The sequence below is a fragment of the Anguilla rostrata genome, chromosome 3 (assembly GCF_018555375.3).
Source record: "Anguilla rostrata isolate EN2019 chromosome 3, ASM1855537v3, whole genome shotgun sequence".
Taxonomy (NCBI): domain Eukaryota; kingdom Metazoa; phylum Chordata; class Actinopteri; order Anguilliformes; family Anguillidae; genus Anguilla; species Anguilla rostrata.
Genome location: NC_057935.1, coordinates 19613183 through 19629710, shown reverse-complemented (window position 1 = coordinate 19629710; position 16528 = coordinate 19613183). Strand labels below are relative to the sequence as shown.

The 16528-nt window shown below is 42.0% G+C and overlaps 1 protein-coding gene across 5 annotated transcripts in view; it reads left to right on the top strand.

Annotated features, from left to right (window-relative positions):
- Positions 1–16528, top strand: part of LOC135250411 (low-density lipoprotein receptor-related protein 1B-like) — a 398366-nt gene that overhangs the window by 209442 nt on the left and 172396 nt on the right. For all 5 annotated transcript variants that reach the window (XR_010328923.1, XM_064326657.1, XM_064326656.1 and 2 more), the window contains 6 exons: positions 1752–1952; positions 6381–6626; positions 8693–8890; positions 11056–11260; positions 13626–13790; positions 14967–15211. Coding sequence is in view for 4 of the 5 variants with exons in the window: in XM_064326657.1 (XP_064182727.1) it covers positions 1752–1952; positions 6381–6626; positions 8693–8890; positions 11056–11260; positions 13626–13790; positions 14967–15211 (1260 nt within the window). In the remaining variant the exon portion in view is untranslated. The remainder of the gene's footprint in view (positions 1–1751; positions 1953–6380; positions 6627–8692; positions 8891–11055; positions 11261–13625; positions 13791–14966; positions 15212–16528) is intronic.

Genomic DNA, 16528 nt, shown 5'->3' with positions numbered 1-16528 from the left:
TCTTCCACATTACAGATGGATTTCAAAGAGAGAGAGAGAGAGTGAAAAGTAGGATTCAAAGGAACAGAAGGAAAGGAGGTTCAGTCAAAACCCAGCATGGGCCCCCTCAGTCTATTTCTGAAAAGCAGAGGCTATACGCTTCACATTGTTGTCACAGCATGTGTAAGGTGCAGCGGTTGGAGGGGGAGGTGGGGGGGGGGCTCTCGTTCTCTAGGTTCTGGGTCCGTGTGATTATTTTTACCTGGGCTCCTGATGGGCGCTCCATCGCTTCTGCCCCTCAATGCGTGACCAATCGATTTTGAGTCAGGGTGAGGATGGGGGGAAAGCACCCCCTTCCGTGTCTGAGGCAGTGTAGTCACACCACCGCAGGGGCAGGTGATGACCCCCCCCTGTGCTCTGTTCACGCTTAATAATTTTTTTTCTTCTCTCTTTTTCATGTTACAAAACGATGTGGGATTATAATCCCTTCAAATACAGACTGTGGAGACTGTCTTTTGAATGGTATTTCGAATAATAGTATCGTTATTGCTATGTGTCACACCCCATCCTCAATCCTCCAAGGAAAGTATATCATTTGTCCCATTGTCTATGGGAATCTACAGATTTTGAAACTGACTGCAACATCAATGTGAGGCGGAACTGATGGGTACGAAAAACTACAAACGTTGGGCTTGCACAATCACGGAATGCAGGCAGGCGCTTACCTCCTCCAACAGCTGGACAGCCCTTCCCACGAAGCCGACAGCCCATGCTATCTGTTCTCTGCTTTTTGTCTAGTTTATTTTTGAGTTTAGAGTTTTTTTTTCTAAAAGAGTTTTTTTTTTGTTTTGTTTTTTTTTCAGCACTTTCCCTAAAAGTGTTGTTGGCTGTATATAAAAACTAGTTTCCCAAAAACTAGTTCTCCAGACGTGCCGCCATTTTCTTCAGTGTTGAATCTGGAAAAGCTCTCTTCTATCTACCCCAGGTCACATGCCAAATGCATAAGGATGCACTCCACCCAAAAACCAGTCATCTTACACAAGCCCACCACCACCACTAAATAACTATGTTATGGTTGTGTAATGATTAAGCAGACTAATAATAAAGAAAAAATTTAGGGAATAGTATTAATATGTGCTTAGTTATGGAACTGTCCAGACCCGTTGCAACACATGTAAATAATGTTATCTAGTTGTACCTTATTTAGTTACAATACAAATTGTTGTCTTTTAGGGTAACATTACACTTCTTGAGTATTAATAGGCCTCTGTGCCTACTTGGTGATATGGCATTCTTCCATCCCTGAGAGTTACACTGATGCCCTCCAGTTGTTGCTCTGGATAGCGCCATCTGCAAAGTGATGTCATTTCATGTATTTTACTGTGAAGGGCCATGCTATTTAGACCTATTTGTGAGGCTTGATCATTTTGTCAACAACTTCCTAACAGCAGAGTTGGTGAGCTAGCTGGCTTGATATTTATTCCATTTGTGGGTGGTGTGGATGGGGGGCAATTGAGATTGCAGACCAGGTTGCGATTGAGATTGTCAACTTGGGTAGGGGGGAGTGTGCAATTGAGATTGGTGTTTCATTTGGCATGAGATTAATTTGTGTGGTGTGAGAACGTGAGAGAGAGCCTGAAAGCATGTGGCTCATGCTCTAGTGTGTGCGAGGTGACAAGCCTATAGCAGAAAGGTCCTTTGAAGAGCCTAGTGAGTCTGAGAATTCACAGCGTCTCTAACGCTTCTTCTCATTCTTCCTTTCTGCCCAAAAGGGAAGTGCATCAGCAAAAACTGGGTCTGTGATGGGGACAATGACTGCGAGGATCTTTCTGACGAGGAGAATTGTGCGGTGTCCGTCTGCAAGCCTCCAAAATACTCCTGCGCCAATGACACGTCCACTTGCCTGCAGCCAGAGAAGATCTGCGACGGCAGGATTGACTGCGCCGACCAATCAGACGAGGGAGTGTTCTGTGGTGAGAATGCATGACACGCCCAACCCCCCTCCCCATACCTAATTCTAAATGAGATTTGATTCTTGCAGCCAGGTGTGCCAAATTAGGGTCAAAATGAAAACCCACAGGAAAGCAGATCTCTGGAAGCAGGGTTGGTTACCGCTGTTCTAGATGTACAGCAGTAAGGTCAGAGAATCAAGCTTTATGACCAAGTGACACTGACTCACTGGAAAAAAAAAAAAAAAAAAAAATTAGTAGGTCACTGATGATGCATGGCAGTTCCATCCCTTTTTGAATACACGATATCATATTACTTGTCCTCATTTAATCATATAGTACCCTGTTTTACTTTTGAAAATGATTTTATTATTTTATTATATCTCCCATACACACTGTCCAGGGGCCACATATTCTCTGCATATCCAGCCAACACTCAATGTTTAATTTGACCAGTCACCATTCACAGAACTGACATGAGCCAGGAAAATATTCTGTGTTACAGTGGATGACTGCAGGCTTTAGACTATGAACAGCGCATATTCTGTTGGGGTCTGACACATAAGATTTGTTAGCTCAGATATGCATTTTTTTTTATGTCATCTTGATCAGAAAGGACAAAAGATGTCCTTAGTGTGCCTGAAAGCCCAATGTGCTACTCTCTGGCAAAATTGGTTATGCTGTCCACATATCCATTATGATTTACATTTTCATAGCTCTTCCATATTAAAAATGGTCTGCCTCTACTGAAAAAAATAAATAAATAAAATAATGAAACGTTTCACTGGCTAACAAGTCAGAATTTATAGTTGGTGTCTGCAGTTTGCTAATGGTATGGTAAATACTTAATGGAGAGAATTTTATTGTCTCATTAATTATGTACCTTTCATTATTACATACTGTCTCTGTCAACACTTAACTTTTCAGTGTAACATTCAGCTACACTGCTGATAAAATGGACATTTTGTGTAGCTGATTGAAGAAAAGACTGTTTTTTTCTTAAACTCTTCACTTTGCAGTGGGTTGACTTCAGAGGAAAAAGTGATTATTTGGTCAACTCCTGGAGCCTGGATAGTTCTGCTTGCACTTAAACCAGTATAGCCCCTAGTCATTAGCCTGAGGGAACATATAGATGCTTTTGTTGTTGAGAATTGTTGTGGGAAGTAGGAGAGATGGTGACGAGGGGGATGGACCATTTGATCAATAAGAAGCAAGCCGTTGCAGGAAGGTGTTTCATTCTCGCGTTATGTACTGTCTGATAGGCTTTCTCGTCCCTGTTCTCAATCAGCAGGCAGCCACAAGTTATCTGCCCATGCTGACCACCTGCTTTACCTGACGGTCTACCAAAATGTACCTTTTTGTTCACCAAATGCATGTCCTCTTCCCCCCGTCCTCCCCCCCCCCCCCCTCACTAAAAACGACATGGGCCAAGCCAAGCTTCCCAGCCTGGCGGTCAATGCGATTTGCATCTTGAAACCATTTTCTTTGGCCCCTTCCAGGATCCTCAGCCATGACGCATGAAGAACGTCCATTTTTCAGAGGGATTATAGATTGAGGGGAAACATTAGGAACGGGGATTTGCCGGATACGTGACCTCTCTCATTAGTTTGGGCCTCAGTTCCTTCCTTCCTCTCGGCAATACGCGATCCATATATCCAACTTTCATGGCTTTGTGTAAAACCGGCTTGCTTCTGAAGGCAGAGCACACACGCATACTTTTATTACGGGCGCTATCTCAGGGATTTGGCAGAGCTGAGTTAATTTGTATATGACCTTTTTAGCTACCGAATACCTTGTTTAACAGGGAGCAGATATTGTTACCGTGAAGTGGGTATTGACATTGTGTCCTTCACCTGACGACAAGGGATTGTGGGATATCTGAGAATACTGGGGAAGCAAGGGTCCTTTCACAAACTGACATACATTATCCCGTTGTTATCTTTATTTAGGGTGTATATCCAGAGGTAAACAAATAGCGTTTGAGTCTGAAAAATCATTTAAATAGCCTTGTAGATAGTAGCACTTACTTGACAGTGAAGTGCACAGCTGTATGTGTGTGTGTGTATATATATACACTTTCATATATTTAGTTACAATACACTTATGCATATAGTTACCTTATGCATAAATAATACAAAAGTCTAAGTCTATGCAGGCACAGTATAGCGTGCTGATTAATGCTGACTGCATGTATACTCTTTTCTGTTGAAATTTATAAGCTTACTGAACTTAAATTAATCTTCAGAAGAATATTTAGAAGGGAGTGAAATAGCATCAGCAGTGGTCATCTTAGATCTAATATTTTTATTCAAGTTATTTTGTCAAATTAGTAACAATCTGTTTCATACTGAAATACCCTGACAATGGACCTGTCCAACCCATAATGGTAATGTAATACAAATGTTGCCCACACACACACACAATTAAATAAAAAGCAAAGCTGCTGATGGAAAATATAATCTGATAGTGTGAGATGCCAATTGCAAAACAGCAATTTTATATGGTGTTATGAGACCCTCACGTTGAGGTATTGGCCTTGCGAACAATAAAGAACCTGTCCATTATCACTCTGAGATGTAGCACTTCCCCTGAAGGTAGCCAATTAGCTGACACCATGAGGCCTCAGGAGTTTAATTAAAAGACGCAAGTGCGCTCAAAGCGTTCTCCAACTGTGACTGCCAAGTAGTACATTACCAGGATACCTTCTAGGGGCCAGGTAAGACAGACAAAAAAATATCGTTCTCTAATGGTAGGGTGGCATGGAAGGCCTTCACTGTACAAAGCTAAGTGTTCTTCTGTCATTTTCAAGCAATTTGCTTTTCATCTCACCTTTTGCTCAGCTTTACTATGAACCGTGAGAAGCGCTGAGAATAGGTTCCTATTAAGCTTACTGTATGATATGCAGAGAAAAAACATTCTGAGAAAGGGATTCAGACAGGCATAGAGAGAGATTGTAATAGAGGTAAACAGAGCAGTGAGACAGAGAGAGCATGAGAAAGGAAGGGAGAAAGCGAATGAGAGCGAGAAGGACATAGATGGGTTGTGTTTAGTTTGGAGAGAGAGAAAGGGACAAGGAGGGAGAGAGCGGGGGGATAACAAGGAGAGGAAAAAGGAGATGGTAACCTCTTGTTGTATATTTTATTAATTTGCTATATTGTTTTTGACAAAAGCACTGTCATCCCTGTCTCTCACTAGTTCTTTTTGAATCAGAATAGAGCCCCCCCTCCCCCTCGTCCCCCCTTTGGGAGATTAACAGTGCATGATGGGTACTGACCCAGCATAACCCCTATGTCTGCCAACATCTGTGAATAACCTGAATAAAGGAAATTTCAGGAAGAAAATGACTGTTTACCCATCCCTTCAAGGTTGACACATTCACTTCATTATTTAACTTGAAAATCCATTAAGCGAGCGCTTTCCCTGTGGGACCTCGCACTTTGCGATTCTGTTCTCAAACACATGCCGAAGGTCCCGCCAACACGCCTTCAGACTGGAATTCACCGCGCGTAGCCGAAGTGGGTTTGCTGTAATGCCCTTGTAACTGAGGAGGATTCCTCTCCTTTTCATCGTAACCCCAGAACTCAGAGGTGATTCAGGTCAAACAAATGAACTTTCCTCAGGAGTTGGTCCATGCTTCTTAGCTATTTCATGTACTTGTTTGTTTGTTGCGTATAACAGCAGAAGTCAGTGCTGTTGGTGACAGCATCCCCTTTTTTATATGTATTTTTAAAGGAATATTTCCGATTACACCGGAATTCAGGAACAGAACATTGTGTGTATCGTGGCCCGTATTTTTGAAGAGCGGGAAAAAAAGAATGGGGAAAGAAAGGAGAGTTAAACTGACATTCTCTTTCTATGCTGTGTTCTAAAAAGCGTTTAGTGACAGTAGCATGTTTCTGTTATTACATGTTACATCGATGTAAGACTCACTGTTGAACATAATGGTTATCTCCTCATATGCCCCTGTACAGAAGCATGTGTCCACTCGCCCATAGTACACATGGAAACGGCTTGACATTTCGTTCTCGTTTTGGTCCCCCTTTCATGGTTTCTCTTGTTAAAGGAATCAGAAAGACGCTTTTCTAATGGCTGTCTGCTCTTGTCCTAGCTGTCTGCAGCCAGCAAAGACTTTTTTTCAAGAGATGAATTTTTCCTCTCTCTTTGAGACTTAATTACAGTATGTTTGCTTTCAGTTGGCAGAAAAAAGAGAGGACAGCACTCGCCCATTACTGGCCGCCCCAGTGACCCCCTTGACCTTTTCTACAGTATCCCTCAGACAGCCCTGGGCTTTTGTGCGCTTGGAAAAATATCTGTCTGTGTCAATCACAAAAACAGCCTCCTTTCCCCTCCTCCATCTTTTCTGGTTTCGGTTTTCTCCAGTGCAGTTGCAAGCTCTTTAGTAAAGTGCTTTGTGGGTTGCTTTCTCCTCTCTGTCTCCTTCTCCTCTGTCAGACAAATGCTTACTGGATAACGGCAGCTGCAGTCACCAGTGTGCGGTAGCCCCTGGGAAGGGCGTGGTCTGCTCCTGTCCGGCAGGGCTACACCTCAATGCCGACAACAGGACCTGCGAGACGGTCGACTACTGCACCAAACACCTCAAATGCAGCCAGGTGTGCGAGCAGTACAAAGCCACTGTCAAGTGCTCCTGCTATCCTGGATGGAGACTGGAGCCAGATGGGGAGAACTGCCAGAGCACAGGTAGATACATCCCCAGCAACTGTCTCATTACTCTGCTCTGAGGACTCATGGGATTTGCAGTCCAGTGGCTAGGAACCTCCTGGTCTTCCAGGGCGAATTCTCACTTTATATACTTGAGGGGTGTTTGGGGAAACCGCTAAAACAGTCTAAAATGTTAACGTATTGTCCTGTCCCTGACTGTGCGGTAATAATTTATGAGGTAGATTTTAAGTCCTATGCTATGTGGAAGGCTAAATTGAACCCTCAATATTTCACAATCTTCCCAAGATAAAAATAGTCTTTACCAACAAAACTTTAATGTTTATTAAAAAGACATCGATTTGTGTAGGGTTAGGGTTGAGTTTTTTTTCTTTTCTTTCCCAGACGGTTTATTTTGACTGTGAATGAGGGATTCCATTTTCTTTTCTGATAATTATTTTTTGAAGACATTATAATCGGCTCATTTGAGATGAAACCTGAAACTTTGAGCCCTCTGAGTGTGGCATGTCACCTGTGTAATAACCAATTCCTCAAAGGGGCAGTTTGCCCAAAAATAAAATAAAGCTACATTTCCGCTTACCTGGAGTGCTATTTATCCACCCAAAGAGTTTCAATGAGGTTTGACTAATTTTATAGATGTCTGCTGCTGCTCACCCAGACACAACAGACCTCAACAGTGGAAATGTTTGTGGTGCACAGAGCACCAGAAATGTACAGTATGCTTCAAAATGTCAACACAAACATTTCCAAGTAAAATGACACAGTTACTCACAAACATCCACAGAACTTGTGCAGTTTCATCGAAAGCTACTTTCTACCAAAGTGCACCAACTGTGTATATCTCTGCAAAGTCTCAACGAAGCATGCCAGCATTCTGGGGCACAGCGTTAACATTGTTAAAACAATGTTAACTTTGCTGTTGAGTTTTTCGAATGTAAATTTTTGGCACTTTGAGCGCCACACACATTGGCGCTGTTGAGGTCCATTGTATCAGGGTGAGCCGTAGCATACAATTGGAAAACTTGTCAAATCTCTGCAAAATTATCTCAACTAATAGATAGCACTCTGGGTGGAAATATAACTTCATTTAATTTTATTTATTCGGTGAACAGCCCCTTTAACAAGAGTTGTTGAAGCAAATAACCCTATTTCATGCAATACTAAAGAAACATGCATGTAGCTAGTCACAAAATGTGTTCAGGCTAATGTAGTGTCCTACAACATTGTGATGCTTCCTTGAAAATTTACGCTGCAATTGAGTGCTTTCATTGTGAATGCTCCTTTGTGAACCATTATGGTAGCATTCCTGTTTTCCACAAAACCCACAAAGTGACACTAATTTACTTGCCAGATACGTGCGGATAAAGTGGTTCTGAATAATTTGCAAACTGGAGAAGTAAATTGAAATGCACTTGATGCATTTATTCGAGAGGATAATGAGAATTGGAGAAGCGGTCCAGAATCATAAAAGACGCCGGTTTGGGGCTTTCAATTTGGACTCTTTCCACTCGGATTCCTGACGGCGGGAACGTTGTGGATCCTGTTAGTTTCCATCTGGACTGGATCATGGTGCCAAACGGCACATTGCTCCTTCTTCAGAGGTGCAAACATGAATGATCAATTTACTTCCAGTGTATCTCCAATGTCCCAATGGATTATATGGAATTTCCGGGAGTCTTTAAGTTATGGATTAGGTACAGAAGAGGTCTACCAGAACACATAGTGGTCTCATTAAGTAGTATCAGGAAGTTCATTCTTTGAGCCAGAGTGAGGTCTTTAATGATGGAGCAAAAACAGCTGCAAGATTCCTTGAACTTATTACAACAATCTTCCAGCACAAGTTGTTCTCCTGTATGAAGACTGATGGTTTTGAAAGAACAATCTTGTTATGAAACACATGGGTTATGCATGGGTTATGATGTAAAATTAAGAGCTACTTAATTAATTAATCATGAAGATTCAATGAAAAACAAGACAAGTCCATTCTGTGCAACACGGATAAAACATTTTGACTGTTCAAGTTATTACTGTGAGGCTGTTTGAATTGGTCGAGTTGCCTTTTAACTTTTTTCATTCATCTCGGACAGATCCCTTTGAAGCCTTCGTCGTCTTCTCTATCAGGCATGAAATCAGACGGATAGACCTGCACAAACGAGATTACAGTCTGCTTCTTCCTGGCCTGAGAAACACTATTGCTCTGGACTTCCACTTTAATCAGAGCTTGCTGTACTGGACCGATGTAGTCGAGGACAAGATTTACCGAGGAAAGCTCACAGAAACTGGAGGTATGCATATGAGCAAAGCAGGTGCAGAACTTTGAAAGTGGCATTAACACACCAGTTTTAATGATCACATTTGCTAATACATTTACTGGAGTAATTGTTTACATTAAGGCATCTTTTAAATAGCCACTCTCGTGGTTATAAACCTTAGGTTACCTTAAAATATGTCATTCTACATTAGAGTAGATTATTTTGTAAATAAGCCCTATGGCTGTACCTTGCATTGGTAAATGGTAAATGGACTGCATTTATATAGCGCTTTTATCCAAAGCGCTTTACAATTGATGCCTCTCATTCGCCAGAGCAGTTAGAGGTTAGGGGTTAGGTGTCTTGCTCAAGGACACTTCGACATGCCCAGGGCGGGGTTTGAACCGGCAACCCTCCGACTGCCAGACAATCGGTCTTACCTCCTGAGCTATATCGCCCCTATGCATTCTGAATACCTTTTGTTTTGCTCTGACCCAGCATATTTGACTACTTTTGCAAACAGTTTATTTTTGTACTCGGTCTGTAGTATATGTTATGCTGTTGATTCTTCCACGTTGTGTTCTTTTTCACTTGTGCTAAGCCCTGCTCCTTTTCCTCATTTCCATACTACTGTATTTAGTTGTGACTTGATTCAGAAACTTGCCTTTTTTGCATCTGTAATAATTCAGCTTTACAAGAATAAAGCCTGATTGCACACAGCACTTACACCATGTTCAGTTGATCATTCAGTCTGTCACTGAGGTTTGTATCTCTTGAGTTTCTATTTTATGTTTTGGGTGCATTTTACGGTATTCAGGCAGGCCCCAGGGAGCCCCTGACCTCAAAATGTTTATTTCATGGCAGAAGAAAATACAGGCCTAGATTATGACTATTAAAAAAATGTGAACAATGCGTGCTGACATTTCTGAAATCATATGAAATGTCTTATCTCTTGCACTCCTGTGGGAAGCTCTTCCTGAAGCTGGTTTCAGCCGACATACGAATGGCCGTCAGCTACATTGTTAGACTGCAACATCTGAAAACTTTTTGAAATATTTTCACTGGAAACATATAGTACACACTGGTGCAATCTTGTAATGTGAGTTAAATACAAGAATTATACATTTTCTCCTTCAACTGGACTTTGAAACTGAGCAGTATAACCTCACAGTGAATTTATCAGTTGCTGTGGTTTTTTAAAAGTCTTGTCCTAAAGAAATAGGTGTTTGATATTTAATTTATAAGACGGAGTAATGGGAAAGTAGCAGAAAAATCCAGTACGGCAGTATTATAAAACAATAGTTTATTTATATTATATTAAAATGGAGTTCCTTGATGTTCTGCTAGATTCTGGTTCTAGTTTTAGTAGAAATGGTTGAAGCAATTTTATTGAACTTGACACCCCCCCCATAACCCTCTAACACTCCTTCAGCAACCCCACCCTGAATTTTTTGCTGTATGTTTGAAGGCGTGATGTCATTCGCATGGGATTTGGGGTTTGCACAGGAGCGTAGCATTGTTTAGCATAGCTATCTTGCACTATGAAAGAGACCCAGCATGCCAACTTCTGATGAATGAATTTGGTTGCGTTTTGCAGGAATATTTAATGGCTCTTCCTGTAGCTGCCAGCAGTCCTCACAGCCATTATTTGTTATGTTCAGATATCAGAGCAGATCCTCTCAGTAGCTATCTTTCCATTTGGTTAATATTTCAGGTCTTGCTGAAAACCCTCAGCAACCGTGGATAATTGCAAACAGCTGGATTATACGCAGTCAGGGAAACCTTTAATGCTCTATAAAGTGCTGGAGGACGCTTTGCACCGTTTTGTCAATTTGCTCTTTTTGAGAGCTTGACATTTTCTTGAAAATATGCATTGTTAAGGAAATGCAAATGAGGCCCCAATATTATTTAAGTCATTTAGGGTCTTTCTGTAGGAAAGACTGGGAATGAGTTTTGACGCACCAAGAATACTTATAAGGACACTGACTTGCCTTTGATCGATCACTTTTCATGGATTTAATCTTCAACCACTTTTTTGGCATTAAGTAACTCCCCGTTATATATACAATTACAGTCAATCTGCCTTTATTCTGGACTCTTTATCTGCAGTGAACAGGAAAAACTGTCCTTTAAATAACAGAAGAGAAATAAATAACATTTGATGGCTGCATTTTTACCGTACTTCCCTTTGCTCATTGCAGGGGTGTCTGGGATTGAAGTGGTGGTGCAGCATGGCTTGGCCACGCCGGAGGGTCTGGCAGTGGACTGGATCGCTGGGAACTTCTACTGGATCGACAGCAATCTGGATCAGATTGAAGTGGCCAAGCTGAACGGAGACATGAGGACGACATTGATCGCGGGAGACATGGAGCACCCCCGGGCCGTTGCCCTGGACCCCGGACACGGGTGTGTTCGGGTTCCCGCATGCAAACTATTTCATTTAACTTAATTAACTGAAAGGTGTCTAAATTGTATCTAGGCGTCTTGGCAGCAGGGATGCAGGTTAGAATCTTGGTCTCTGGCCGTATCCTTGATCAATGTGCTTAACCTGAAATGCTTTACTAAAATGCAAAAAAAAACAAAAACAAATAAGATGTATGTAGGTCACACAGGTTATGTACATTTGTTAAGCAAGGTACAGTAGCATAATAATAATAATAATATGTGGCAAGGATGCACTCTACTAGCATTCTAAAATAAGTGGACCCGTCGGCTGATTTATATAGACATGACATCTGTTCCCGGGGGGAATTTTAGATATGACAACCCGGAAATTAACTGTACTGAAACCATAAGGGGGTTGTCATGGTTTCAACTGTGACAGATAACAAGAGTCTGATATTTTTTGCTTAAAATGCCATTGTCCTTTAATGAATGTGTGTGAAATAAGTATTTAATTGGAGTATAGAATGTGAATATTATTCAGTTATGACCTTTTTTGGAAAATGGGACCAGGCCCAGATATGCTGTAGATTGTTCTGTTTTACATATTCAATATACTTTTATACTGCGACTTATAACCAGGTGTACTGCCACTTTAGAACACTTTTATTACTGCGAGAACACATTTTCTAAACTACAAGTTTTAGCACCATTTTTATTTTTAGTAATTTCATTATTTTAGTTAAATTAGAATCAGCCTTATTTATTTTAGAGGTGATGCAAGAGTAATATGTTTAATTTATTAGAAATTAAAATAATACCCAGAGATAAAGAAAATCAATCAAGTAATCCACATAATTTAATTACCTGATACTGCAGACACCATCATAGCGAGAATCTTAATTATTTACCTAGGAAGTAATTCCCTGTACAGTTATTAATGTAGCAAGTGCATGCTGAGAGAATAATGATGTACCTTTGGGGAGGTGGTGTGTGTTTGTTTTTTTTTGGGCAAGGGGGGTGTGGTGTTGCAGTGGGAAAGAACCGTACTGAGGTGATCATTCTTTAATCTAATTACTTTTATTCTCTCAGAAGACTAGGTTATTGATCCGCGGGTCCAATCCAATGAATAGGGATATTGATCCGAATGTGGATGTTTCTTGTTTCCAGTAGCTTGGTTTCCTGCAATGCCTCCTGCAATGATTTCAAATTTGGCACCTGCTGCGTTGATTCTGGTGCTGCAGACGAAGCAGATCAGTGACCACATTTAGAGGAATTTACACAACTTTGCTGGCAGAAGAGCTGGCCCTGAACCTCATCGTGCATGGCCATTTTCCATAGAAGATTGTGAACGTCACCTGGCAAAGCACTCTTTTTTCGCCAGTGTTGTTTGTGCTGTGGGTTCCATTCCATGATGTTCTTGGACCAGAGAACCGGGTCCGTCACACCTCATGTTTTTGCAACACCTTCCAATGATAACAAATTTTGTAGTTCCCTGGACTGGCTCCATTCAAATATTTCCAAACAGACCCAAATTGCAACCTGTTAAAAAAAATATAAAAGACACGTGGAAGGAAATGGTTTTTGAGCCAAAATGGCTCACCTCTTGTGGAGGCTCCTTGCCATTTACAGCTTTTACTGTTTCAGAGGTGAATTTAGGGCACATTCTCAGATTTACTTCTGGGGCTTGCAGAAAAAATGGGAGGGACACCCATTTAAATCTTGGCCACATTTTCAGTGCTGCTAACACTGCAGAAGTTCAAGTACTGGAGAAGTTTTTTTTTTTTTTTTTTTTTTTTTGTGCGCCAATAGCTCCCTGCTGTCCCAGTCGTAACCCAGTGAAATAAAGAACTTCCTGGGTTATTGGTGTGATTAGTCTCCCCATTGAATCTTTCCCCCATATCTCAAGGCTTTGGCCGCAAAGGAGTAAAAGGCTGTAAGTGGATAAATTATGTCCCTTTAGATGGGGAAAAACTGCACTGTATTCTTCAGCGTTCAATGGCCTGTCTAGCTTTTTAGTGATTCTGTGTAAAAGTACTACGTATCTAATTTTAGTTTTAATACATAAATTTAATAGGATAAAACTCTGAATTTCCTCTGAGTAAAACGGAAAAATAATAATTTTCCTGAATTTTAAAGTAAAATAAAAGCCAAAAAGCAAAAAACTAAAAGCCTTGTCGGGGGGTGGGGGCTGGTAGATACTTCAGTGGGTCGTCCATGTCTCTTGGCACACCAGTGCCAAGAAAAGAAAAGACTGTTGAGATCATATTTGGACTGCAACTGGACGTCCAATCAATTGCATTTTTGAAAATGCGGCCATTACACAAATGGAAAATGCATTTGCTGCAGGTTATGATGATACTCATATGTTATGTTCGTGTGTGGCCAGAATCCTTTTCTGGACAGACTGGGATGCCACCTTTCCCCGAATTGAGGCAGCGTCGATGAGCGGGATGGGAAGACATGTCGTTTTCAAGGATATGGAAATAGGGGCGTGGCCAAATGGATTGACGCTTGATCATGTGGAGAAGAGGATAGTATGGACAGATGCCCGGTAGGTCAGCCTGCTTCATAATGGGGACATTGAATGTTTGATATCGTTGTTGAGAATGCTGCTTGACTGTTTGAGAGCATTCATGGGAATGTTGTCTGAATGTTTATAGCATTAATGGGAATGTTGTCTGAATGTTTATAGCATTAATGGGAATGTTGTCTGAATGTTTATAGCATTAATGGGAATGTTGTCTGAATGTTTATAGCATTAATGGGAATGTTGTCTGAATGTTTACTAGCATTAATGGGGATGCTGCGTGAATGTTTGGTGGCATTAACCAAAATGTTGCCTAAAAGTTTGCCACTGTTAACAGGAACATTGCTTGAATGTTTGAATTGGAAAGTTTACTGAACGTGTGGTGGCATGAACGGCGATGTTGACGGAATGTTTGAGGTCAACAGAGTGCTATCTCTGACCCGCGGGGTCCAGCGAGGGGGCGTGAGCAGCTGTGAGTAGGTAGGTTCCCATACACACACAGCGGGGATAGCAGCTTCCCACTACCGTCCCAGAACCCCAGCCTTGCATTGGCCAAGGCTCGCCAGTCAAATAAATGAGATTGATTCCCAGGAAATGTGAAAACGACGGGGCTAAGACGAATGTTCCAGTGGGCACATTACCAGCCCACCGAAGTCAATTTAGATTTCACAGTAGAAAAGCAATCTGAGTTAATGTGTTTATTTATACATACGTACAGTTGTTTTGATAAACAGGTTCAATTTGTCTCTCTCACGCCTCAAAGTTTCAGGCTATTAATACCTGTAGATAAACAAAGGGACAATTAACCCAAATACGCCTACGTTTGAAGAACAGCGTACTTTGTGAAACGAACGAGCCAGAAGTGGTTTCTTTCCACGCAACTGTGATCCGAACCTCAGCCTCGGATTTATGACTAAAAAATAAAGACTCAGTCCTAAAGGCCCTCTCCGTTTTCCAGAGAGCCGCATTCCAATTTCCCGGACGTTCTCTTAACACGAACCAGCATTTGTGTATCCTTCCTATCAGCGCATGCAGCAGGACTTGTTGCAGCAACGGACTGACTGACAAGGAAATAAATGAGTGCAGGGGGATTCAAGCAGGGGTGGTTATCCTGGGCAAGGCACAATGGCGTCGAAGGCCCTGCCGGTATTGCTAGCGCACAGAAATGGATTCTGATAGCACTCTTTATCTCCCCCTCAGCTCCGATGCCATTTACTCGGCCCTGTACGACGGCAGCGGAGTGATAGAGATCCTCAGGGGCCACGAGTACCTGTCTCACCCCTTCGCCGTTTCCCTGTTCGGGGGAAGCGTGTACTGGACGGACTGGAGGACCAACACGCTGGCCAGAGCCAACAAGTGGACGGGCCGAAACGTGACGGTGATCCAGAAGACCAGCGCCCAGCCCTTCGACCTGGAGATCTACCACCCCAGCCGCCAGCCCCAGGGTGAGTCGCCACGGCGGTTTCTGCTTTTCGGGCCCAAACGAGGCGTAAAACGCGCGTGGGAAAACAGGGAAGTGGGCTGCGTGCGGTCTTATCGAACGATAATAACTGAAGAGGGTTTGTGCCGTGGTTCCCCACGCGTGTCTCTTCGCACGCTGTGTTCTGGGTTTGGCGAGCTTCCGCGCCGAGAGACACACCGCAGAAGCCTTGAGCAAAAACAGCTACACGCCACACTGCTTCAGGGTACCATAGAGCGCTGTGCCATAGAGCCCGGGGGACTCTTGAAGCGGAGCACACTTGCTGCCTCACTGATTAAGGGGTTTTTAATGTCACAAAGGGGCTCTGGGTTTGTCTGAGATCTATGTAGACATGCACGCCGTTTCACTGCGATTCTTTCCAGTTTTTATATTGGACACAACAGTAGGGTTGTTCGGTTCCGCATTTTGCAGATGTGCTCACGGGAGGTCCGCCAAAATGGCGGTAGAGCTGTAGCAGTCGGCCGCAGGATCAGTCGGCTTCCAGGCCCTCATTCCGTCTCTCTGTTGTGCTGTGTTGTTGAACGACGTGACAGTGGTCTCTTGATGTCAGAGCCCACTGCCAATCGATATCATTCATGACAGGTTGGCACTGATATGTTTCAAGGGGACTGATGCAAAAAGCAGCTAGCGTAATGACAAACCCCATTCAAATGTGTAGGTGTGGGCGTGTGTGAATGTGTGTGTGCATGCCTGCAAGTGTGTGTTCAATAATTAAATTGTTCAATTATTTCATTGTTATATCTTACGTTTACAAGCAATATCCCCAAATTTCCTGAAGACAGGAATTAATGCATATTAGGAACTCAATATTTCAGAATTGTCTTGCTTTGGTCATGGCTTTTAAACATGAAAATACCATTCTTACCATTAGAACAATAACAATCTCAGTTAATGAATAATATTTATGCATATATGAATAAGGAAATGTGATTTAATTTCTCTTTTTTCTGCCATATGCCATATGAATTAACACCTGCTGCAAGTATGATATGTCTCCGCTGACAGATTTCAATTCCATTTGGACTTACAGTTCCTTCCCATGAGATTAAGAAAAATAATAATACATTCTTGGCCTTCATGAACGAAAAGTGAATTTCACTGTCATTATCCTTCAGATCTTTCTTGCCATTTTTCTTATGGCACCTCATAATTGCCCTAATGGATTCAATTTAACTTTCCTGGCTCCAAATGTGAATAAATTATGCCTACATTTTCAATAAATAAATACAATTATATCAAGCTTTGATTGCAGTCCAAATAGGTGTTCCCAGAGGCTTTGATC